At 39.5% G+C, this 26,583-nt stretch overlaps 1 protein-coding gene across 1 annotated transcript in view; it reads left to right on the top strand.

The window, feature by feature from the left end:
- The window catches only part of ROR1 (receptor tyrosine kinase like orphan receptor 1), a 165,999-nt gene that overhangs the window by 27,809 nt on the left and 111,607 nt on the right, over positions 1-26,583 (top strand). Inside the window, exons 2-3 of the mRNA XM_064493507.1 lie at positions 19,868-20,155; positions 20,826-20,856. Coding sequence (XP_064349577.1) covers positions 19,894-20,155; positions 20,826-20,856 — 293 coding nt within the window. The 5' untranslated portion in view covers positions 19,868-19,893. The remainder of the gene's footprint in view (positions 1-19,867; positions 20,156-20,825; positions 20,857-26,583) is intronic.

Below are 26,583 nucleotides of genomic sequence, written 5' to 3'. Positions count from 1 at the left end.
ACTTGGTCTCTGAAGGCCCTGAACGTGGCTTGTTTCCTCCTCACAAAGGGCTCCCTAGCAGGGCTGAAAGCGCAGCCGTTGCCTTTGTATGATGCAGAGTATCTACAGGCTTTCATACTAAGTCTCACGCATCCCGCTGGCGCAGAGGCGTCTCCTAGCCTCGGTATTGAAATTGCAGAGATGACTTACGATGTGTTCTGTTTGTGTTGGCCCACGGCCCAAGCCAGCAACCTATCTCAGGCTTGGCCTTCTAGATCCTATCTCCTGTCATTTAAAAGTTCATTATGCAGACCCTCTCATCCTGCCCTGCTCCAGCGAAGGTCTGTCAGCTTTTGACAAAGGTTTATAGCTCAACCATAAAGGGGAGAAGGCAGTGTTCGGGTTGTAGCGTGGCATGCAGGGCCCAAGCCCGAGAGTCAAAAGCTTTTTGTTGTTTTTAAGTTAGAGCCTTACTAAGTGACAGTGAAACAAGGTAATAGCTGGGGGTTTTGCTGGTATTTTTTGGTTTGGTTTTGCAGGGCTGGGGAAAGCTGCTAGTGATGCCTTGGAATGTAGATCTGCCCCGTACCTGAAAAATTCTTAGGCCCATAAATTTACATATCTAGTATTCAGTTTAAGATAGGAGGATGGGGAGTTTGTTTAAAAAAAAAAAACATTTTAAAATTAGAATGGACAAAGATCTAGAGGGGGTCAAAAACAAGACTGGGAATATTCCTCTAAGATTCAGGGACCAGTTCTCAACTGGAGACCTTGTATCCTTGTAAATTTCAGTTAGAACAGGTTGATCATATCAAAATCAAGGGGTTGTTCTGATGGTTAAGTGTGTTTCTGTTCATCACGTCTAAGTATACTTATCATCTCTAAACTTAAATAAAATATGTATACACGATAATCATGAAGTAACAAAAATAATACCGCCAAGTAATAAAAATGGTTCAAACTTTGCGGTGAAATAAAATGGGTACTCAGAGGAACCACCAAAGTCCACATAAATTCATGACTAGAAAAAATGTCGCTAGAGTAACTCTGTTGGCAGTTGTCAGTGATCTCATTAGGCAACCTACTCCAGGAATAAAAATAAAGAATGGCAGGTAAAGATCACAGCATCTTTGCATGACACAGAGATTTCATGCAGATAGATTCAGGTGAGTTGAGAGTGAAAGAAGTTCTTAATGACTGTGGAGTATAAAATAGTAAATTGAGACAAGTTGGGAGTGGGGGCATGAGAAGGGTTATTGGATAGAACGGATTCCAGTCCCAGCCATAACCTAGCTATGCTAAAACCTCTGTAAGCCTTGTTATCTCCCTTAGGATGAGTCTAGAAAAACCTGCAGACATGAAAGGGTTCCGGAAAGGATAAAATACAGTAATGTATGTAAAGTGCCTGATAGAATCAGTGTTCAACACATGTTTATTCCCCTCTCCCCCGACCTTTATTCATTATAGCTGGGACACAAAGTAATCTAAAGGCTGGAGGCCAGCCACTCTCATTCTTTGTGGATCTTAACTACAAGGAAAAAGTAGTTTCCCTGAGCTTTGAAGAGTCTATTTACATACAGTTGGTCTACTTGTAAAAATGACCTGCTCTTTAAAACAAACGTCTGGGTAGTAGCAGTGTTTTCTTAAACTCTTTTGAGTTGCTAGGTGTACTTATTGTGCTTCCTAAGGAAAGACCTATAAAGGAGGCTGTCTTTTCCTGCTAGTCCAGATTTATAAGGGGTTTTGCTCTAAGTGCACATTTGTAGAACCATTTCTGTTGTACATGTGTTTCCTCCTCCAAAAGGAGCTGCATCATTGACTGTTTGTTGTCTTTGGTGCTATGGACACTAAACCCACTCTTGTACTCAGAGGTTGTGAGCCTGATCTCAGCTTGATGCATTAGTACTTAAGCTTGCGAGATAATGTGAGTATGAGGCCAGGACCCAGCCCAGCCTAGCTCTTTTTTTTTTTTTTTTTTTTTTTTTTTTTTTGACCATTAACCATCATGTCCCTGGTCTATAGCAGCTTTGTTCAGCCAGAAAATGTTTATCTTCACCAAGCCATCTCTGTACCTGACTGGAGACATAGGCTTGAATCCTGGCCAATTCAAGGCAACAGTCTTGGTTGGAGATGCGGTATCACTGTTTATCAGTAACGTGACCTTAGGCAACATGCTCAATGTCTCAGCCCTGGTTTCTTCTTCTGAACAATGAGGAAGGTAGTGGAGAATCTTCTGGAGGTTTCTGAGCTGTGAAAACAGGACTTAACAGGAGACCAGGCAATCGTCAATGGTCAAGAAATGGAAGCTGTAATTACTCCAGCCAAGTGTTCTATGGTTGACTGTGAAAGTATCATTTGGGGAGCATCTTAAAAAATGGCTATATCCGGACTCCACCCAGGATCAATTAAATTAGAATCTCTAGGGTTGAGACCCAGGTATCAATGAGGGTTTTTTTAAATTATTATTCCTCAGGTGCTAGTGATGTTCCGTGAGGGTTGAGAATTTCTGTCTCTAGCTAATGAGAGCGCCCTGTTGTGAATGCTTTTAATGTTCCAGAGATGGATGATCTCATTTAACCCCCACAACCACACTGTAGGGTAACTAGAATTATTAGCCCCACTTTACATTTGAGGAAACTGAGTCTAAGAGAGGTTAAATAATAGCAAGTAAGAGGTGGTACCCAGACATGGGGCCAAGCAGTCCAATTCCAGAGCCACATTCTTGAGGACCATGCCACGGTTCATTATCACGAATAGCATCTCCAGTGAGGCTCTTCAGTGGAACCTAAGATCCAGCAAGTGGGGTCATCTAGTGGTCTCAGGCTCTCTCCATACCTCCAGCTTCCCGACTTCCTGCTCCCCGCACGTTCAGAACTTCCCAGCAGCCCTGCGTCAGATAACAAACTGTGGTTATTCAGAAGTCCCTTGCTATTTCCACTGATTTTTATTAAATGCAGCTTGTGGCTCTGACTCAAGAATGCACAAGCCGATTTAGATTATATTTTGCATTGAGTTTATTAAGATAAAAAATATTTCCTGAGATAGTGAGTCAGAAATATTTATGGTGAAGTGTGCTGAAAGTGAATGCAGGTTGATAACATGAACAGAATGTTCTCTCAGAGTCAAATGCGATGACCTAACCGTGTTTGGCAGCCTTCCTTTATGTTTAGCTAAGCATTTTATTTCATGTCAGGAACCTCCTCCCTCTTCTGAAAAGGATCGGTCCTGTAGGGGACGGGGATTTGGTATGTGCCTCTTTGATACTGAGACCCAGGCCCTGAACCTAATTGTGACTGGCTCCCTGGCTGACTGGATGGGTTGCCATGGCAAAGGACTGTTAAACTTTTTCTATCTGGGTTTCTCTCACCTGTCCAAATGGCAATATAACTCTCGGCCCCGCCTCCCTCCCCAAGGAGAATGGGGGGAGCGCTTTGAAAATTAAGTAATAAATGTTGGGAGGGATTTGTGGATGTGACGTCTTGTCAAATGGGCAAGTAATAAATGGGGTGTTTCCAAAGCTCATTTGCCCGAAATACACTTGAGCCTTCCATTTACTTAATCAACTAGCATTTATTAAATGCCTACCAAGTTCACAATAACACATGGGGTGCTGGGGGGAGTTGCAAAGGAAAAAAAGGAGGAAATAGAGTCTCAAGTCCCAGAGAACTCATAAACTAACATTTTTTCCTCGCAGTTCACTTTTTAAAGTTGATTAAGCATCAGGATGAATGATGCCTGTATGTATTTTAAAAATTCATTCTCGATGATGGCTTCCAGTTATGTCATAAGTAACTAGTAGTGTTTAGTTGTTCTCAGTACCAGTGGGTATTGTCTTAAGCTAGACGGACTCCTAAAAAGGGCAAGAATATTCCATAGTCCTGCTTAGGGCTGAGAGGAGACAATGAAAGTCTATAATCTAGGTTTACTGGGAAATGATGCATTGGCTAATAGTATGGTCTCTTGTTTCCAAAGGTCTGCTTTTGGGTCCTGGTTCTGCCATTTTCTAGTTGCGTGACTTTGGGCAATTACTTAACCTCTCTGTATCTCATTTCCTTATCTCTGAAAAAAAGGTAATATTAGTGTCTACTGCATAGGATTGTTTTCAAGATTAGATAAGCAAATGTGTCAAGGGTGCTTAGAATGGTGCCTGGCACCTTGTAAATGCTCTGAAAAATCTTTGCTGCGATCATCACTTTCTTTGGGTAATGGAGGAAATGGTGACACTGAAAGAATCCTGGCATTTCATTTTCTTACATTATAAAAAATAGCAAATTCTTTTTATATTCAGAGCCCCAAACTTTTGCCTAGATCTAACAAAATCACTTAGGATTGCTCCCAAATCCCAAACTGCTTATTCAGAAATAGAAAACAGACCGTGCAAACCAAGCTTATGGTATTCAGGGCCTGAGCTAAACCATTTTGTTGTGAGAGCCTCACACTGGTCCAAGACCCAGCGGGGTGCCAGGGGGCAGCTGTGGAGTGTGATGGAAAGAGCACTGAGCTTGGAGTCCAAATCCTGGCTTTACCTTTTATGAGCTGGTATAGGTTGGGATGGGTCTTTAAGTTCTCTGAACTGCAGTTTACCCATCATGATTTGTGCAAAAGCAATGGTAGTTAAAAAGAAAATTCTGGGGCCTTAGCAAGAAACAAAACAGAGGTAACTGAACCAAACTGTACTAGAAGTAATTGTATTCTCCACCACCATGCACTTGTAGGTTTTTTTGGGGGGGGGGGAGGTAATTAGGTTTATTTATTTTTTATTATTATTATTTTTAATTTAACAGAGGTACTGGGGATCGAACCCATGACCTTGTGGATGCTAAACATGCACTCTACCACTGAGCTTTACCCTCCCTCCATGCACTTGTAGTTTAAAAAAAAAAGAAAAACCAAAATTATGACTCACTATATTATACACCTGTGATCTATATAATATTGTACATCAACTGTACTTTAATTTAAAAAAGAAAAGCCAATTGCATTTAATGTCTTTCATGAAGGGGCAGAAATTATTAATTAAATCTTGACCCAGGAAGGACATCTTTTTTTTTTTAATGTTTTTTACTTATTATTATTTTTTATGTGTGTGGGGGGGGTAAATGGGTTTTTATTTATTTACTTATTTTTAGAAGAGGTCCTGGGGATTGAACCCAGGACCTCATGGTTGCTGGGCATTTCCCCTGAGCTATCCCCTCACCCAGAGAAGAACATCTTTTTTAATATTCTGTATGGTGAAATGGAAAGTATATGTAAGCACTTGTGCTGACTGGTGAAGTACTGTGGTTGTAACAAAGAAAAGCATTTTTTTACTTGAAAGAATGATTGACAATCAAACTGTGGCTAGTTATTCTTCAAAATTCTTGAAAATTAACAAAACAATACTGTGACTTGAAGGAAATAGAAGGAAGTATTAGTTGCCAATAATAAAATTTGAGCTTTCAAGCAAAAGTTAAAATTTTTGGAAAAATTTTAGCCACTACCATAAGCTTGACAGTTTCCCAGTCTTTACTAATGAGATAGATGGTGATATTAATGAATGTGATTTTTCTATATTACATGATTAAATGTGTTCATATCTGGAAGATCTATGTAGTTTAGTGAGCCAGTGTTTTCTAAATGAACAATGCATAGTGCCACAAAATCATGTGGGTAAAAGATCTGTTCAAGTGCAAGATAAATCAATCCATTTTAATATAACAGATTATAAAGAATTCATTGGTGTGGTTTCAAATTTCATATCACAACTAATCTTTAGGAAACTACCATTTGTCTGTTGGAGAGAGTGTGAAGAAAAAGGAACCCTCCTCCACTGTTGCTGGGGGTTTAAATTGGTACAGCCACTATGGAAAACAGTCTGGAGATTCCTTTAAAAACTAAAAATAAACATATTTCACAGAACTAGAACAAATCATAATAAAATTTATATGGAACAATCAAAGACCTAGAATTGCCAAAGCATTACTGAAGAGAAAGAAAGAGGCTGGAGGAATAACTCTCCCAGACTTCAGACAATACTATAGAGCTACAGTCATCAAGACAGCATGGTATTGGTACAAAAACAAACATATAGACCAATGGAACAGAATAGAGAGCCCAGAAATGAACCCACAAACTTTTGGTCAACTCATCTTCAACAAAGGAGGCAAGAATATACAATGCAATAAAGACAGTCTCTTCAGCAAATGGTGTTGGGAAAACTGGACAGCAATATGTAAAACAATGAAGCTAGAACACTCCCTTACACCATACACAAAAATAAACTCAAAATGGATCAAAGACTTAAACATAAAACAAGATACAATAAACCTCCTAGAGGAAAATATAAGCAAAACATTATCTGACATACATCTCAAAAATTTTCTCCTAGACTAAATAAAAGCAAGAATAAACAAATGGGACCTAATGAAGCTTACAAGCTTCTGCACAGCAAAGGAAACTATAAGTAAAACAAAAAGACAACCTACGGAATGGGAGAAAATCTTTGCAAGTGAAACCGACAAAGGCTTGTTCTCCAGAATATATAAGCAGCTCATACGACTTAATAAGAAACAACCAAACAACCCAATCCAAAGATGGGCAAAAGACTTGAATAAGCAATTCTCCAAGGAAGACATACAAATGATCAATAAGCACAGGAAAAAATGCTCAATATCACTAATTATCAGAGAAATGCAAATCAAAACTACAATGAGGTATCACCTCACACCAGTCAGAATGGCCATCATTCAAAAACCCACAAATGACAAATGCTGGAGAGGCTGTGGTGCAAGGAGAACCCTCCTACACTGCTGGTGGGAATGCAGTTTGGTGCAGCCACTATGGAAAACAGTATGGAGATTCCTCAAAAGACTAGGAATAGACTTACCATAGGACCCAGGAATCCTGCTCCTGGGCTTATATCCAGAAGGAATGCTACTTCAGGATGACACCTGCACCCCAGTGTTCATAGCAGCACTATTTACAATAGCCAAAACATGGAAACAGCCTAAATGTCCATCAACGGGTGACTGGATAAAGAAGAGGTGGTATATTTATACAATGGAATACTATTCAGCCATGAAAACCAATAACATAACGCCATTTGCAGCAACATGGATGCTCCTGGAGAATGTCATTCTAAGTAAAGTAAGCCAGAAAGAGAAAGGAAAATACCATATGAGGTTGCTCATATGTGGAATCTAAAAAACAAAAACAAAAAAACAAAGCATAAATACAAAACAGAAATAGACTCATAGACATAGCATACAAACTTGTGGTTGCCAAGGGAGTGGAGGGTGGGAAGGGATAGATGGGGTTTTAAAATTGTAGAATAGATAAACAAGATTATACTGTATAGCATAGGGAAATATACACAAGATCTTATGGTAGCTCACAGAGAAAAAAATGTGACAATGAATATATATATATGTTCATGTATAACTGAAAAATTGTGCTGAACACTGGAATTTGACACAACATTGTAAAATGATTATAAATCAATAAAAAATGTTAAAAAAATAAAATAAAAACTAAAAATAGAGTTACTATATGATCCAACAATCCCACTCATGGGCATATATCCAGAAAAGAAGAAAACTCTTAATTCGAAAGGATATATGCACTCCAGTGTTCATAGAAGCACTGTTTACAATAGCCATGTTATGGAAGCAACCTAAATGTCTATCAGCAGATGACTAGATCAAGAAGATATTTTATATGCTTATATAATAAAATATAATGCTACTCAGCCTTAAAAAAGAGAATGAAATAATGCAATTCCATCAGCATGAATGGACTTAGAGATTATCACACTAAGTCAGACAGAAAAAGACAAAAATCATTTATCATTTATATGTGGAATCTGTAAAAATGATACAAATGACTTATTTACAAAACAGAAATATACTCACAGACATAGAAAACAAACCCAAAGGGGAAACAGGTGAGGGGGAATAATTTAGGAGTTTGGGATTAACATGCACACATTACTATATAAAAGACAGATAAGCAACGTGGATCTACTAAATAGCACAGGGAACTATATTCAGTATCTTGTAATAACCTGTAATAGAAAAAGTCTGAAAAAGAATATATAAAACTGAATCACTTTACTGTACACCTGAAATATTGTAAATCAACTATACTTCAATATTTTTAAATGTCAAAAAAAAAAGAAGCTACCATTTGTCAAATTTTGTTATAGTACCAAAGAATAATATCCTAAATTATCTAAAAAGGCTATAAAATTTTTCCAACTGTATGAGGCCATCTTTTTCTTCAACCAAAACAACATATCTAAACAGATTGCAGAAACAGGAGAATCCAGCTGTCTGCTCTTAAGCCAATAATAGATGTACAACAATATAAAACAATGCCATTTGTGTGTGTATTGGGGCGGGGAGGGACAAAATATAGTTATTTTTCTTGAAAATATTTGTTAACAAGTAATGAGATTATTTTTACTTTCAAATAAATTAGTAAACAAATATTTTAAAATTTTCTTTTTTGGGTCCTCAATATTTTAAAGAGTGTATTGGGAATCCTGAAACAAAGGAGCTTGAGAACTTCTGTCCTACAACATGGACTCTGGAGTCATAATAATTTTTTAAGACTTTATTAAAGAGTTTTATATTCATAGCAAAATTGAGAGGAAGATAAAGAGATTTTTTTTAATACCCCCTACCCTCTCACATGCATAGCCTCCCCCATTATCAACATTTCCCACCAGAGTGGTACCTATGTTAAAACTGATGAAATTATATTGACATCATAATCACCCAAAGTCCATAGTTTACATTATGGCTCACTCTTGGTATTGTATCGTCTATGGATTTAGACAAATGTATTCTGACATGTATCCATCATTATAGTTATCATGTAGGGTATTTTCACTGCCCTAAAAATCCTTCATGCTCTGCCTATTCATTCCTCCTCTCCCCACCTTCACCCTGCAATCTCTGGTAACCATTGATATTTTTACTGTCTCCATAGTTTTGCCTTTTCCAGAACGTCATACAGTTGGAATCATGCAGTATGTAGCCTTTTCAGATTGACTTCTTTCACTTTGTAATATGTATTTATGGTTTATGGTTTCTTTATGTCTTTTCATGGCTTAATAGCTTATTCCCTTTTAGCACTGAATAATATTCCCTTCCAGTCTAGATGTAGTACAGCTTATCCATTTACCTACTGAAGGACAGCATGGTTGCTTCCAGGTTTTGGCAATTGTGAATAAAGCTACAAACATCCATGTGCAGGGTATTGTGTAAGTTTTCAACTACTTTGGGTAAAAACTAAGAAGTGAGATTGTGGGATCATATGGTAATACTATGTTTATTTTGGTAAGAAACTACCAAACTGTCTTCCAAAGTAGCTGTAACATTTTGCATTCCTACCAGCAATGAGTGAGAGTTTCTGTTGCTCCATGTTGTCATCAGCACTTGGTAATGTCAGTGTTACGGATTTTGGCCATTCTAATGGGTATATAGTGGTATCGCATTGTTTAATTTGCATTTTCCTGATGACACGTGGTGTGGAGCATCTTTGCAAATGTTTGTTTGCCATTTTTCTTCTTTGATGAAGTGTCTATTAAAGTCAGCTCATTTTTTAATGAGGTTGCTTTCTTATTATTAAGTTTTAAGAGTTCTTTGTATATTTTGGGTAATAGTCCTTTATCAGATGTGTCTTTTTTTTATTTTATTTTATTTTATTTTTTTAACATTTTTTATTGATTTATAATCATTTTACAATGTTGTGTCAAATTCCAGTGTTCAGCACAATTTTTCAGTTATTCATGGACATATACACACTCATTCTCACATTTTTTTCTCTGTGAGTTATCATAACATTTTGTGTATATTTCCCTGTGCTATACAGTGTAGTCTATTCTACAATTTTGAAATCCCAGTCTATCCCTTCCCACCCTCCACCCCCCTGGTAACCACAAGTCTGTATTCTCTGTCTGTGAGTCTATTTCTGTCCTTTATTTACGCTTTGTTTTTGTTTGTTTGTTTGTTTTTGTTTTTTAGATTCCACATATGAGCGATCTCATATGGTATTTTTCTTTCTCTTTCTGGCTTACTTCACTTAGAATGACATTCTCCAGGAGCATCCATGTGGCTGCAAATGGCGTTATGTTATTGGTTTTCATGGCTGAATAGTATTCCATTGTATAAATATACCACCTCTTCTTTATCCAGTCACCTGTTGATGGACATTTAGGCTGTTTCCATGTTTTGGCTATTGTAAATAGTGCTGCTATGAACATTGGGGTGCAGGTGTCATCCTGAAGTAGATTTCCTTCTGGATACAAGCCCAGGAGTGGGATTCCTGGGTCCTATGGTAAGTCTATTCCTAGTCTTTTGAGGAATCTCCACACTGTTTTCCATAGTGGCTGCACCAAACTGCATTCCCACCAGCAGTGTAGGAGGGTTCCGCTTTCTCCGTAGCCTCTCCAGCATTTGTCATTTGTGGATTTTTGAATGACGGCCATTCTGACTGGTGTGAGGTGATACCTCATTGTAGTTTTGATTTGCATTTCTCTGATAATTAGTGATATTGAGCATTTTTTCATGTGCTTTTTGATCATTTGTATGTCTTCCTTGGAGAATTGCTTGTTTAGGTCTTCTGCCCATTTTTGGATTGGGTTGTTTATTTTTTTCTTATTGAGTCGTATGAGCTGCTTATATATTCTGGAGAACAAGCCTTTGTCGGTTTCACTTGCAAAGATTTTCTCCCATTCCGTAGGTTTTCTTCTTGTTTTATTTCTGGTTTCCTTTGCTGTGCAGAAGCTTGTAAGTTTCATTAGGTCCCATTTGTTTATTCTTGCTTTTATTTCTTCTAGGAGAAAATTTTTGAGATGTATGTCAGATAATGTTTTGCCTATGTTTTCCTCTAGGAGGTTTATTGTATCTTGTCTTATGTTTAAGTCTTTAATCCATTTTGAGTTGATTTTTGTATATGGTGTAAGGGAGTGTTCTAGCTTCATTGTTTTACATGCTGCTGTCCAGTTTTCCCAACACCATTGGCTGAAGAGACTATCTTTATTGCATTGTATATTCTTGCCTCCTTTGTTGAAGATGAGTTGACCAAAAGTTTGTGGGTTCATTTCTGGCTCTCTATTCTGTTCCACTGGTCTATAAGTCTGTTTTTGTACCAATACCATGCTATCTTGATGACTGTAGCTCTATAGTATTGTCTGAAGTCTGGGAGAGTTATTCCTCCAGCCTCTTTCTTTCTCTTCAGTAATGCTTTGGCAATTCTAGGTCTTTGATGGTTCCATATGAATTTTATTGTGATTTTTTCTAGTTCTCTGAAATATGTCCTGGGTAATTGGATAGGGATTGCATTAAATCTGTAGATTGCCTTGGGCAGTGTGACCATTTTAACAATATTGATTCTTCCAATCCAAGAGCATGGAATATCTTTCCATTTTTTAAAGTCTTCTTTAATTTCCTTCATCAATGGTTTATAGTTTTCTGTGTATAATTCTTTCACCTCCTTGGTTAGATTTATTCCCAGATATTTCATTACTTTGGGTGCTATTTTAAAGGGGATTGTTTCTTTACTTTCTTCTTCTGTTGATTTATCGTTAGTGTAAAGAAATGCAACTGATTTTTGAACGTTAATTTTGTAACCTGCTACCTTGCTGAATTCTTCAATCAGCTCTAGTAGCTTTTGTGTGGACCTTTTAGGGTTTTCTATATATAGTAACATGTCATCAGCATATAATGACACTTTTACCTCTTCTTTTCCAATTTGGATCCCTTTTATTTCTTTCTCTTGCCTGACTGCTGTGGCTAGGACTTCCAGGACTATGTTGAATAGGAGTGGTGATAGTGGGCATCCTTGTCTTGTCCCAGATTTTAGTGGGAAGCTTTTGAGTTTTTCACCGTTGAGTACTATGCTGGCTGTAGGTTTGTCATATATAGCTTTTATTATGTTGAGATATGTTCCCTCTATACCCACTTTGGTGAGAGTTTTTATCATAAATGGGTGTTGAATTTTATCAAATGCTTTTTCTGCCGATTGAGATGATCATGTGGTTTTTGTCCTTTCTCTTGTTGATGTGATGTATTACACTGATTGATTTGCGTATGTTGAACCAGCCTTGTGTCCCTGGGATGAACCCCACTTGGTCATGATGTATAATCTTTTTTATGTGTTGTTGGATTCTATTTGCTAAAATTTTGGTGAGGATCTTGGCGTCTATGTTCATCAGTGATATTGGCCTATAATTCTCTTTTTTTGTAGTGTCTTTGCCTGGTTTTGGTATCAGGGTGATGGTAGCTTCATAGAATGAGTTTGGGAGTATTCCCTCCTTTTCAATCATCTGGAAGAGTTTGAGAAGGACTGGTATGAGTTCTTCTTTGTATGTTTGGTAGAATTCCCCAGTGAAGCCGTCCGGTCCTGGACTTTTATTTGTAGGGAGGTTTTTAATTGCTATTTCTATTTCCTTTCTAGTGATCGGATTGTTCAAGTGTTCAGATTCTTCTTGATTCAGTTTTGGTGGACAGTATGTTTCCAGAAACTTGTCCATCTCCTCTAGGTTATCCAGTTTGGTTCCATATAGTTTTTCATAATATTCTCGTATGATATTCTGTATTTCTACTTTGTTTGTTGTAATTTCTCCATTTTCCTTTCTTATTTTGCTAACTTGTGCTCTCTCTTTTTTCTTCTTTGTGAGTTTGGCCAGAGGTTTGTCGATTTTATTTACTTTTTCAAAAAACCAGCTTTTGGTTTGGTTGATTTTTTCTATGGTCTTGTTAATCTCTATTGTATTTAATTCCTCTCTGATCTTTATTATTTCCTTTCTTCTGCTGCTTTTTGGGGCTTTTTGTTCTTCTTTTTCTAAATCATTCAGGTGGTGGGTTAAATTGTTTATTTGAGATTGTTCTTCTTTTTTGAGGAAGGCCTGTATCGCTATAAACTTCCCTCTTAGCACTGCCTTTGCTGTGTCCCATAGGTTTTGAGTGGTTGTGCTTTCATTATCATTTGTCTCAAGGTATTTTTTAATTTCAGCTTTGATTTCCTCATTGATCCATTGTTTTTTCAATAACATATTGTTTAATCTCCATGCTTTCCTTTTTTTCTCCTTTGTTTCTCTGTTGTTGATTTCCAGTTTCATGGCATTGCGGTCAGTAAAGATGCTTGAGATAATTTCTATCTTCTTAAAATTGTTGAGGTTTCTTTTGTGCCCAAGTACATGATCGATCCTGGAAAATGTTCCATGTGCACTTGAAAAGAATGTATATCCTATTTTTTGGGGGTGTAATGCTCTGAAAATATCCACCAAATCTAGTTTTTCTATTGTAGTATTTAATTTCTCTGTTGCCTTGTTTATTTTCTGTCTGGAAGATCTGTCTAGTGATGTTAATGCAGTGTTAAAATCTCCAACTATGATTGTATTCCCATCAATATCCCCCTTTATCTCTGTTAGTAATTCTTGTATGTACTTAGGTGCTCCTATATCAGATGTGTCTTTTACAAATGTTTTCTCCCAATCTGTCTCCTCAGTCTCTTGACACTGTCTTTTGCAGAGCATTTTTAATTTTAATAAAGGCCATTTTATCAATTACTTATTCCATAGTTCATGTCTTTTCTGTCATATCTAAAAAGTCTTCGCCATCCCCAAGGTCATCTAGGTTTTCTCCTGTGTTCTCTTCCAGGAGTTTTACAATTTTGCATTTTATGTTTAGGTTCATGATCCATTTTGAGTTAATTTTTGTGAAGGGTGGAAGGTCTGGGTCTAGATTCATTATTTGCATATGGGGGTCCAGTTGTTTCAGCACCATTTGTTGAAAAGACTATCTTTGCTCCTTTGTAGTGACTTTGCTACTTTGTCAAAGATGAAAGTTGCCTATGTTTAGGTAGGTCTATTTATGGGCTCTGTGTTCTCTTTCATGGATCTATTTGTCTATTCTTTCAGCAGTACCACACTGTCTTGATCACTGTAGCTTTATAGCAAGTCTTGAAGTTGGGTGGTGTCAGTCCTCTAGCTTTGTTCTTCTCCTTCAGTATGATGTTGGCCATTCTGGGTCTTTCCCTCTCGTATAAACTTTAGAATCAGTTTGTCAACCTCCACAAAATAACTTGCTGGGATTTTGCTTGGGATTGTGCTGAATCAGTATTTGTTTTGCAGCATCCCATTTAGCAGACAGAAAGGAGTTCCAAAGATTCGTACAAAGTGAAAGACTTTTACAGGCAGAAGGATAAGGGAGTAACTAGCAAAGAGTGGATTGTTTGTGGCAGGTCACTTTCCTTCAGGGGACAGCAGGAGTCTATCAGGGATATTACTTCTCTAGTGCTGGCCAGGTAATTCCAGATTGACTAGGTTTGTGAGTTCACTCCTGGGAGAGGTTGAAACTGTAATTAAGTTAGGTATTAAGTCTCAGTTTGGTGATGAGGACTTAGTACAAGTGACTTCCCTTTGGGTCTGTTTTCTCTCTTTTAACAGTATGAATAGGCAGGTTTAAATGTAGAGGCCAAATTGCTTTGTCTGACATTTAAATTCAGTCAGTGCCTGCTGTCTGCCATCTACTGGGAAGGAAAGAAAAAAAAAAAAAAAAAAAAACACAACCTAAAAGCAAGAATTTATTTGGTGGGCTTACTGAGGACTTAAGCTCAAGATACCTCTGAGTGCCTCTAAGGGACTGTTCTGAAGAGTGTGGAAGAAGCCAGGATGTATAGGACTTTTGCAAAAACAAACAAACAAAAAACAGGTAGTCTGAACATCAAAAGATTGCTGCTAATTAAAGAAAAACCAGGCATCTCAAACTAAAGGATTTAGCACTTTTCTGTATGTGGGAAGATGCAAGAGTTTGGGCTTAATGAAATTATACCTTTGATATGTACCTTAACTATCAAGGGCCTGTATTCTGGATTTTTCTCCATCCTGAATCCCCTCAGAGTGCAGAGTGAGGCGGGGGGGTGGCTGCAGTGGCTGATAGCTTGATGGCCACAATGTCTTTTGTTTACTGGTATAGCAGGAGACATTCTTTGTCCACACTACCATCCAGTGCTTCTGTGGCTGCCCATACAGAAACATACACTATTTCAGGAGGTGTAGACCCCACCAGCCCATGTAATAGGTCATGGAGCCAAAGGCCGGTGGGCTAAGCGACTGTCTGACCCATGCAGCTAGCTAGTAGCAGAACTGGTATCAGGTCCAGTTTACAGATTTCATTTGCACTGGGCTTGCTTTGCTGGGATGCCCAGGTGCTCTCTGAAGGAAACTTCTAGTCCAGAACCTACAGTGGTCACACCTAGTGCTGAGTGTAGAGCAGAGAGCGGGTTCCTTAGTGTGACCCATGAGGCTGTTCCAGAAGGATCCACCTGGTTCTGGGAAGAGAATGGATTGTGGCCAGAAGCTTGTTAACAACAAGACTGATAGCAATGATGCAGACAAGCATTTTTATTTTATTTTATTCCAGTCACAAAATGCTTTCGTGTTGTTTAGGCCAAATGTTGTTCTGATGCTTCTAGTCTTTGCCAAGCTGAGGACCAGACCATTTGCTTGTTTTACTTACTAAGTGAGCAGCTACAGATGGCAAATAAATTGAACGTTATTCTTTATAGGTAAAAAGCTAAAACCAAATTCCCTGTGTTTATAGCCAGGCTCCTTTGTTCAGTAAACACAAAGATTTGTTTACATTTCTTTTGTTCTCCCTGGAAACATACTGCTTGGGCCAGCTACTACACTGATTTAAAGATACCCTGTAACCTTTGTTTTTGTTTTTAGATAGATATTATGTAGAGCTTCATGGACAAATGAACCACTCTCGCCTGCAGTGTGTTATGTAATCTTGAACAGGTGGCCTTACCCCTCAGATCTCCTTCTGTCAGGACTGGACTTGGCCAGGAAACCAATCAGTTGGATAAATAATCATTCCCTACTTTTAGGCATAAATTATTTGTGACAAAAAGAAAAGAAAAAAATAGTTAATACGATAAGAGAAATTTTCACGTTGCTTTCTCTGTGCCAGACCCTATGCGAAGCACTTTCCATGTATTAATTCATTTAATCCTCGCTTAGCCCTATGAGAAAGATAGAATTATTGTACTGATTTCACATAACGAAACTGAGACACAGAGAGGTTAAATAACTTGCCAAGGTCACACAGCTGATAAGCAGCAGAACCAGTATGTGAATTCAGGCATTCTAGCTCCAGAGTCTGTGAGGGTTTTCATCAGCCCATACTAATTTGTTTTCAATAAATTGGAGTCCACCTTCAGAGTACAGTTGAAATACTTCCCCCCAGTGACAGAACTCTGTCTCTTGGCTAATTCATGCTCCTAGAAGAAAAAATGTCAAGTGTCTATGATTATAGTAGTGTGCAAAGTAACTGAGGTTTGGAGGCAAGAAAAAAATAAAGTGCCAACTCACTGTTTTCTATTTTATGCTATGAGAGCTTGGCCAAACAGCTTGCTAGGATTTTAGCAGCAACTCCCTATGGGGAAAAACCAAAGAAATAAAGTAGCATTGACTTTCTTTTTTGAGTAAAACTCAACAGTCATGTTAACCCCTGAGGCATGCACCCAGAAGCTGTCATACAGGCCTCTGGGGAGTGTGGTTGCTGTTGACTGGCTTTGATATTTAAAGAAGGTGGAAATCTGGGAATGGGGAGCCAGGCTGTGGAATGCCTGGGCAATGGCACTTCTCACTGCTGTGGAGACCCCTCCAACTCAAAGCTGGACCCATGCTGCTGGAAGGACAGGAAAATAGATGTAGCCTTAAGGAGAAGGGCCTGCCAGGGCATAGCAGGTCAGGTGGGGTACTTGGCCTCTGGAGGGAAGCCAGGACACCAGCCAGAATGCATGACTAAAGCTTAGATCCGTTAACCAGACCATCCTGGTTGGAATTAGGGGAAGATCACAGCCCTGAAGGTATGTGGATATATGTAAACCCCAGCTCTTCTTTAAGGGAGAAATTTGAATTCTGTCCCTACTCCTTGGTGGGGCTCAAGCTACCAAAACAATCTGATGGAGTGGAAGGAGCTAGGCTTTGGATCCAAAGAGATCTAAACTGGACCTCAGCTCAGCTAGGTGACCTTGGGCAAGTCATTTCACCTCCTCTGCTCCTAGGTCTCCTCATCGTTGAACAGAGATAACAGTACCTCCCTTACATGGTTATTGGGCAGGTAAACGCTAAAGTAAAGCCCCTGGCATGTGGCAGGACTTAGGGTCCATCTGTTCTTACTACTATCCTAACCAGCTGGCCCAGCGGGACTTGTTTGGGTGCTTGGCTGAGCCTTTAGTACTGGAAGCTTTGTGCATAGTGTACAACTTACTGTGTGGCCACGGGGCAAGTCAGCTCATCTGTGACATCAGGTCATCTGCAACTGAGGATCATGGTCATTTCTGTGCCTTTCCTACTTCTCAGGCTTGTTAGAGGATAACAGGAGAAGAGTAACCTGAAAAGCGCTACCCAGAAGTTGTTACTATTATTATAAAAATAATAGAAGTAACATTGATTAACATTTTTGAGTGCTTACTTTTTGTCCTACACTAGTTTAAATGCTTCCCATGCCTCGCCTACTATAATTTTAAATTTCTCACAGGTTTACCAGGTAGAATCTTCTCTATTATTTCTGTTTTTCAATGGGTTAAATTAAGGTATGAAAGAAGTTACATAACTTGCCCAAAGTCACACAGGATTGAGGGGGCAGACAGTGAATCAAACCCAGTCAATCAAATTCCAGCACCTGCTCAATGGAGCATTAATCACTATGCTTACATTTACATTGTTGTAGGATTGCTATGTCTATGTTTCTTTCCAACAGAGGGTGCATAGTTACCCATTCTCTAGGCATGTGATGGACTGTAAAGCCATTGTAACAGGTCCATAAAACCACCTGTTAATTAGTCTCTCTACTCTCTGGACACATCTCACACATCTTAGGAACACGTGTGGTTATATCTATGAGCAAACACATTCACAGGTTGACTATGTATGTATACAGATTCTAGAAACATGTTCAAAGATGCAGATCGGGATATAAATGTAAGGAAACAAGACCTTAGCAAAATCACTGATGAGCTCATGATTCCGTTGTGAAAGATAATTAGTCATTGGCTTAAGTGAGATGGAAAGTGTCATGATAACACAGTGAGTGATAGTCATGTTTAATCATGATAAATGCCATTCACACGTGTGACTCACTTCTCAAGGGCTGTCCAGACTTTGACAACATCTCTCCCCAGTTTTTTTGGTGGAAAATTAAAGCAAATAATGAATCACTTATTTTTGGCATTTGTGAAAGCATGTCACAGTCACCTGGGTGGTTAAATTAGCCAGTTAGATATCTTGAAAAGATGTTGTTTGTCAATAGAGTTTTATTAAATTCAACAGATTTACTGTGCTGTGCCTGTGCTGTCCAACACACTTAGCCACGTATGGCTATTTAATTGAAAACCTTATTCCTTAGTCACTCTTACCATATTTCATCTGCTCAATAGCCCAGCCTGTGACTAGTGGCTGCCAATTGGACAATGCAGATTATGGAACATTTCCATCATTGCAGAAAGTTCTACTGGACAATGCTGCCAGACGGTAGGATACACTGAGGATGCGCTGATAACCAAGACATTCTAGATGCCTGCCTTTATGGGGCTTGTTACCCTGTGGTAAAGACAGCTGCTTTACAAGCCATCCCAGTGTGGGGAGAGGAAGGGCAGAGGGCCATGGGAGGGTGTGATGGGGACACCCACCCATGGATGAATGGTCAGGAAAATGAAATCAAAGAAAACTTCGTATACATGAATAGCAGACCAATTTAAAAAGTATATTGAACTTAATTTTTAAAAATTAAGTTATTTTCTTTGTAATTGTATCCCACAACTGATATCAATACAATATTTAAAATATTATATTATTGAAGAATAAGCTTAAATACAATTTATTCAATATTAAAATGTTTAATAAATCTCAAAATAAGCCAAATGCCAAATGTATCTATAGTGCGATTCCATTTATGTGAAATTCTAGAACAGGCAAAATTAATCTATGATGATAGACATCAGAGCTCTTGTTGCCTGGCATGGGGGCAGGGGAGTGGGTGGGAGCAGGGATTGATTACTAAGGATCTTGGGGGGACTTTCTGGGATATTGATGATGTTCTATTGTTCTGTAACTTGAGAGGAGCGTTGGTTACCTGGGCATATGCATTGGTCAGTACCTGTGGAGCTATGTAAGATCGGTGCCTTTCCTGGAACAAATTATATCTCAATTAAAATTGAATACATAGAATTATATATTGTAATGTGTTGTGGTTGATATGAGTAACACTATGGAAATGATTTCATTGCCTCATCACTTTGTCTGCCAGCAACCCGGCCTTCATAACCCTTATTGTATCATCACTGGCAGGAAGATTGCCAGCCTCCTTCCTGATCTTGGGCCATGTGGATATAAATAGATGGCTTCTATTTTTCCAGTTTTCTGTACTTTCTCTCTTTCTTCTCTAAAGTGGACCAACTGGAAGGATCTTTGCCAGAATGTTAAGAATAGCGTTATTTTGGGGTGAGGAGATTTGAGGCAAATTTTACTTCATTTTCTTCTTCACTGCATTGTTTGAGCTTGTAACAAGGAACATGTATTTTTTTTATCTTCTGAAATACAAACGCTCATAATGTAGAAAATGCATTTATCCATGGGTACTAGTCATTTGAGAACTTCGGGTTTTATACCATGGTTAGTAACAAATTTCCTTCCAAGCAGCAGGCTCTGTGGGTGATTGTTTAGTAGTCACAAAGTCTCAGGAGATAGATAATTTCATGCCTCATCTGTCTCCACCATGCCACCCTCGTTCAGTCTCTCTGGTCTGGGGCGCACGGAATGAATTTAGTGTGCTTGGAGGTGCTCTCCAGCTGTCTGCCCCTCTCACCTACCCCCTTCTCCCTGTGCTCACAGATTCTTACCTGACCCTCGATGAGCCGATGAACAACATCACCACGTCCCTAGGGCAGACGGCAGAACTACACTGCAAAGTCTCTGGGAATCCGCCTCCCACCATCCGCTGGTTCAAAAACGACGCGCCTGTGGTCCAGGAGCCCCGGAGGATCTCCTTTCGGGCAACCAACTATGGGTCTCGGCTACGGATTAGAAACCTTGACACCACGGACACAGGCTACTTCCAATGCGTGGCGACAAATGGCAAGAAAGTGGTCTCTACCACTGGAGTCTTGTTTGTCAAGTTCGGTAAGCAGCATCGCAGTTGGGGATGGCCTTTGGCCCTCAGCTTCCTTGGGGGTGAGGAGGGAGGGAATGAGCATGCACTGACTGTGCCCTGCGACACTGAAGCTCGGACAATTGTACCCATTTTAGAAATAAGCAAACCAAGGTCCAGCAGTGAAGTACCACGCTCAGGGTCACCCAGCCAGTCAGTAGCGCAGCAGGAGCAGAGTCAAGATCTGTCTGACCTCAGCCCTAATTCTAAATCACCACACCAGTGAATTCTTCTCAGCAAGGATGTTCCTTGTCCAGCGAAGTTGGATTTCCAGGGCACATGCCCCTTTACTGTCCATCTGCCATCAAAGACCCCTGCCTGCTCCTGCGGTGTCCGCGTGCTCACTCAGCCTCCCATTGAAACTCTCTGCATCTCGTGATGATGCCTCCTCTGTAACTCATTTTTTTGACCCTTGTCTTAGCATTTTTCAGCCTCTGAGCTGTGGGATGTAGACACATTCTTACTGGTATGTTTTCTCGTAGAGGTGGTTGGGTGAGCTGGAGCAAAATAATAAATTGCAGAAAAATAAATATCACCTCCAGGGGGTTGAGAACTTTAATTTGTAATGGTTTGATTTTACCCATGCTCACCCTCCAATCACCCAGACCAACTGTTTCCTTTGTTTTTCTTTCATTTCTTCAGGCCCTCCTCCCACCGCAAGTCCAGGATCCTCGTAAGTACTTATATCTCCTTTCTTGTCATTTTTCATTGTTTCTCTGGAGGTCTTTAGGGCAAAGGCAGTGTCCTCTGCTTGGGCCAAAACACTGTGTTTCTAGATTTCATTCCATTTTTGCCCTGCCCTCATTCCATTTTGCTTTTTTTTTTTTTTTTCATATGAAGATTCACAGGAGACCGGTATTGGCAGTAATCTCAAGCATGGTAATGTTGATACTGAACAATCAAAACAAAAAATCTACTTCCGTGAACTATTTTACACATGAGCTAACATTTAGTTACAATGGATGTGGTGAAATCATATAAGACATGAAACAGTGCCAGCTTAGGAACCTATTCTCTAGCCTTTGCCTGAAAGGGGATCTGTTCTATGTTTCTGTAAGCTGTTCTGATACTTTAGTTATTGAACATGTCAACTATTAGGTGATCACTTTGTTTTTATTCCCTCTAAAGAACTCAGAAGCAGCTCTGACTCCTAGGAGAAGGCAGCCCTGTGTCTGAATTGAGAGTTACACGGAAGCTTGATTCATTTCGAGTCCTTGTTAATAGAGTCACAAGATCCAGTTTCTTTAACCAACACTATCTTTGCATTTATCCTCTCTTCTGGCTAAGGGGATCTTGTCTTTCGTTCTAGGAGCATCCACTTGGGGCATTTTTCTTTACGTTTATTTTTATTTGGGGGAGAAAGACCCATTTATTAAAACTCTTGCTCTGTAAGAAAATATATTCTGTCTTTTGTAGATTTCTGAAGTAAAAGTCTCTGGGCTCGGACACGAGAGCATCCAAATGTCTGACTAGACTAAACCAATGGCAAACACAACAGCCACTTAATTTACTCTAATCCCCTCTGTGCCTCTTAATTACAGTGTGGGATATTTTAATATATTTGTGTGTGCCTAGAGGCCCAGTGGCCCACAATCCCATTAATAAAACAGGTAATGGGTGAAAATGAACATTGGCTTTCAGCCACGCGGTTCTGCTATTTCATCAGCCGGCTAAACACAACTGTTAAAGAGTCTTTAAAATCACCCAAGTGCTAATTGCCTTCTACTTGCCCAGGTAGAAAATGTTGATTGATCTTAAAACAGGTCAGAAGTGTGACCACTCCGGCTTGCATTTCTTGAGGTTAATTTTTTTTTTTTTTAATGATCTCACTATTAGTTGATATGTGGAATCCTTTTGAAGTCTTATTTAAACAAAGATGAAAACTTTTGTTACTGGCTGTAAAAATGCTTCCCACTCTGGTACCTTATTTGTTCCTGTTAATCTGTGTTTCAAATGTGGCTGATAATCTGTGTCCTGAGTTGATTAATGTGGTTCACTAATCTGCTTTTGCTATTAAGCCCAGACGGGGCTGTTGACTTTCTGCCTGTTGTATTTGCATCAGAGTTCCTTTTTTTATTATCAAAATTATTTTTAAGCCCCTTTATGTCCTTACTTCTTGAAGTTTTCATTCTTTCTTTGCTGCTGCCTTTCTGATGAGCCCAGCCTATCTTTCATGGATTTAATTTCATGCAAAGATAGTATACCACTTTCATGAGCTGGTATCTATGGAATGGGTATTGAAGTTCCTTAAAGATGCTCAAGCACAGCTAAAAGTATGCTTTGATGTCAGGCACCTCTGTTTTATGTTAGCTGTCCGATTATCCATCACGTTAGTCAGCAATAGCATGAAATGTATAGTTGCCATGTTCAGAGGGAGCTGCAGTAAAATATAATCAAAGTTGGAAATCCCACAGGGCTTTTTGCCGCCTAATCTTCATCCTCATTTTGGCATTGCTGGTGGATTTTGATACCCTTTTATTTCAGTCCCTTAGAAACTGGTGATGTATCTTGCTTTTTTCTCCTTTTTCAGCTGCCACCACCTACCCTATCTCTAAGAGGTTCTCTCTTCCTGAGACTAACTCGCAGATATTATGATAGTTCCCTTCCCTATCCTCACAGCCCTCAACAAGCAGCCAAACCACTCTGCAAGGGGACAGGCAGAACGTAACAAAATGATCGCTGTGGGGAATATCACAGCATTGAGGAGGACTCGGAAAGCCTTTTGTCAGACTGCACAGTCTTTCTCCAAGGTGGGAGTGCCGTGCAGTCGTAAGATTGCTCTGTTTGCTTGAAGGTGGCAGAATAAGAGTCATTGCCAGGAAATCGAATGCAAGCCCGAGGCACACCCCGATATTTGCAACAGTGAAATGTTGTGTGTTTCACACAGTATCAGGTGTATGAAACGTGGGGAGAGCTGAGTGCCATTTGAGACCACAGGGCTGCATACCCCTCGGATGGGACAGGCTTGTAGCACCCTTGGGACTCTGGCCCAGGAAGGCACAGTGTGTGAGGCCCTTGCCGCCCCCTCTTGGATCTGCGTCAGGTCTTCACATGAAGCTTCCAGAATGGCATTTTCATTTGTAGTAGGAGCAAGTTTGAGATGTTGGTTTGGCTTCTGTTCATAGCTTCAGGCTTTCTCTCTTCTGTCGTTGCTAGGTCCTGGCCCACCCCTAACAACGCTAGGGCCTGGGGCAAGAGTATGAGCCCACATACCGCATGTCTACGTATTTACATGTTGTAAATCAAGCTAGCAAACTGTTCAATGAAATATGTGCTGTCCTCCCACATTGACAAATGTACCTTCATAATGACAAAATTTTAAAAATACATGCAAAATTATGGTTTCTGTATGACTAGAAGCCAGGAACTATCAAAACTGACTACTTTAATCATTATTCTTCATGTCTGGATGTTCTGTTTGTGGGCCAGCGATACTATATATAATTTATAGATTGCTATACATTAGTTCCATTAAAATTTTTTTATTGCCTTCATTTCGGCAGAATGAATACCTGTGTTGTTTTATGCAGGATTTTCACATAGCATGTATTCTTTTGACATTCTTTGGCTTGTAGGTGCACAACCCCTTTTTCTGCCTTAACACTCACATGATATTCTCCCTGTGTGTGTGTCTCTCCAAGTTCCCTCTTTTCATAAGGACACCCATCGTATTATATTTGGACCCACTCTAATGACCTCTTTAGCTTGATTACCTTTGTAATCAAGTTACCCTGTTTCCAAATAAGGTCCTGGGGATTAAGACTTCAACATGTAGGTTTGGGAGGACACGATTCAATCCATAACACTTCACATGACAGCATTTTTCTCAGCCATGTGAAACTCTTGCAAATATTACTCTAATTTGTGAGAACTTTCAGAAGATTGGAATATAAAGAAAAACAGGAAAATAGATGCTTCGTGATCCTGGGAATGATAGTTTGTTGTACAGGAGTCTGTCACGTTCAAACTGGGAAGAAGAATTTGAAATTGATGACTTTATCTTTTCTCTTACTGAAGTGCTTTCACCCCTGCATTGCTTCCTGGGCTCCAAGTGCCCATCACTTCCACCAGCAGCGACACAACACACAGATCTTCACAGTGTACAATCACGGCTGTCTCCTGTTTCAGGGGACACAGGGCGAGAGATGTAGAGAGGTGACCCCTGGGACCGGAACAGTGTTAATCACGGGAGTAGATGTTTAAGGTTCAGGTCGCTGCGCCAGCGCTGAGTGCCAGATCACAGGAGGCCGGGAATCCCGTGTGTACGCTTTACTCTTACTAGATTTATTTCCTATGTACTTTTTGTATGTAGGCCCAGGGCAGGGGCCTTCTTATTTTTCTTTTTTGTTAGATAATAATTTTACTGAGATGTAGTTCATGTGCCATAAAATTCATTATTTTTAAGTGTAAAACTCAGTGTTTCTAGTACATTCCCAGTGTTGTGTCACCTTCACTGCTATCTTATTTTAGAATATTTTCATCAACTCCCTAAGAAACTCCTCTCAGCCCCTGATACCCTCTAGTCTACTTTCTGTCTTATGAATTTACCTGTTGTAGATAGTTCATATAAGTAGAATCATACAATGTTTGTCCTTTTTGTCTGACTTCTTTCACTTAGCATAATGGTTTCAGGGTTAACCTGTATTATAGCATGTGCACTATATTGTATATGTGTATCATAGTATCAGGACTTCATCCTTTTTTATGGCTGAATAATATTCCATCACAGTCCACACTTTCTATTCCTTGAGTCTGTTTTAGTGGTTTATGTCTTTCTAGGAATTTGTCTATTTCATCTAGTTATCTAAAATTTTTGACATAGGGTTGTTAATAATTTCCCTTTTCATTCTTAACATTTCTGTAATATCAGTTGTGATGTCTCTTCTCTCGCTGATTTTAGTAACTTGTATTTTCTTTTTTTGTTTCTTATTGGTGAAACTAGCTAGTCTAGTTAAATGTCAATTTTGTCGATCTTTTCAGAGAACCACCTTTTACTGAATACTGGGTATTTAAATAATGTAATGTGGCAACTCTAGAAATCAGATCGCCACCCCTCTGTTGTTGAGTGTTTTTGTTGTTGCTGTTTGTTTAGTGACTTTCCTGGAATACTTCTGAATAGTCTATATTCCCCGTCTGTGTAGCTACTGAAGTCTCTACTCAGCTCAGTGATCAGCTAATGCTGGACAGAGATTTCTTTAAACCAATAAGTCTCCCACCCTTTACCAAGGGTCTCCACGTGTGCTTGAGGGCATCCCTTTAGCACTCCAGCAGTTGATAATTCTGCCTTTGCTTTCATTTTCTGCTTGAGCGGGGCTGCAAAGTTAGCCAGAGGTGAGAAATTAGGGCTTTCTCAGGTCTTTCCTGGGCAGGCACACATCCCTCCTCACATGAATGTGCCTTTCTAGGTCCCCAGGAGTGTGTCAGAGGTTTTCAAAGCCCCTTATGAACATCTCATTCCTCCCTTTAAGCTTTTGAGCTTTTTGGCCAGGCTCTTGTTTTCCCCAACTGGTATTGTTACCCCAGGCAACTATGAATTTTTTCCCAACAAATGTCCTGGGGCTAGGACTTTTCCCACCTAGAAGCTCTGAGTCCAGTCAAATAAAAACAAGTCTTGTGAATGGGATTTTTCAGGAAGGCTGCCAGACAGGTCAAGTCATGCCAGTTCTCTGGAAATGGGGCTTTGTGGTGCTCCAGCCCCCTCTGCCTTGTCCAGTGACTGCTAAGCTGCTGGTTTTCAAGGTGACCGCGGAACTCAGGAGATGGAGATGAGCACAGGGCAGGTGAAAATTCCTCAGAACTCTGATCTCGCCAGATTTCAGCCTTTTTTCTTGAAGAAATGCTCCTCAGAATGTTGCCAGCCTTTGGCTAATTTCCAGAGTTTTGAAAATATTGATTTTTACAATTTTTTTTTTTTTTTTGCCAGTGTTGCTGCTTTTATGGAGGAACAGATTTTTGGAGGTCCTTCCTCTGTCACTGCATACTCCCTGCCTCCACCGGAGCCCTCTTACTGATGTCTGAGGACAATACAGGGTGGGTCTTAGGAGGCCTGTGAGGGCCCCGGGGTATTGTTCCTTATCATAGCTTCTCTTTGTTAAATTTCTTCCCTCAAATAAGGTAACAGTTGGGATTTTTTTTATATACATCACCTCTCTGCTCCAAACTTGCTCTCTGGGGAAGATTTTTTTTTTCAATTGCAGTATAGTCAGTTTACAATGTAGTGTCAATTTCTGGTGTGCAGCACAATGTTTCAGTTGTACATATACATACATATATTCCTTTTCATATTCTTTTCCATTACAAGTTACTACAAGATATTGAATATAGTTGCTTATGCTATTCAGTAGGACTTTGCTGTTTGTTTTATGTATAGTAGTATCTGCAGATCTTGAACTCCCAATTC

This window comes from Camelus dromedarius, chromosome 14 (genome assembly GCF_036321535.1).
Source record: "Camelus dromedarius isolate mCamDro1 chromosome 14, mCamDro1.pat, whole genome shotgun sequence".
Taxonomy (NCBI): domain Eukaryota; kingdom Metazoa; phylum Chordata; class Mammalia; order Artiodactyla; family Camelidae; genus Camelus; species Camelus dromedarius.
Note: the sequence above shows the minus strand (reverse complement) of the source record. Positions and strands in the feature narration are given on the sequence as shown.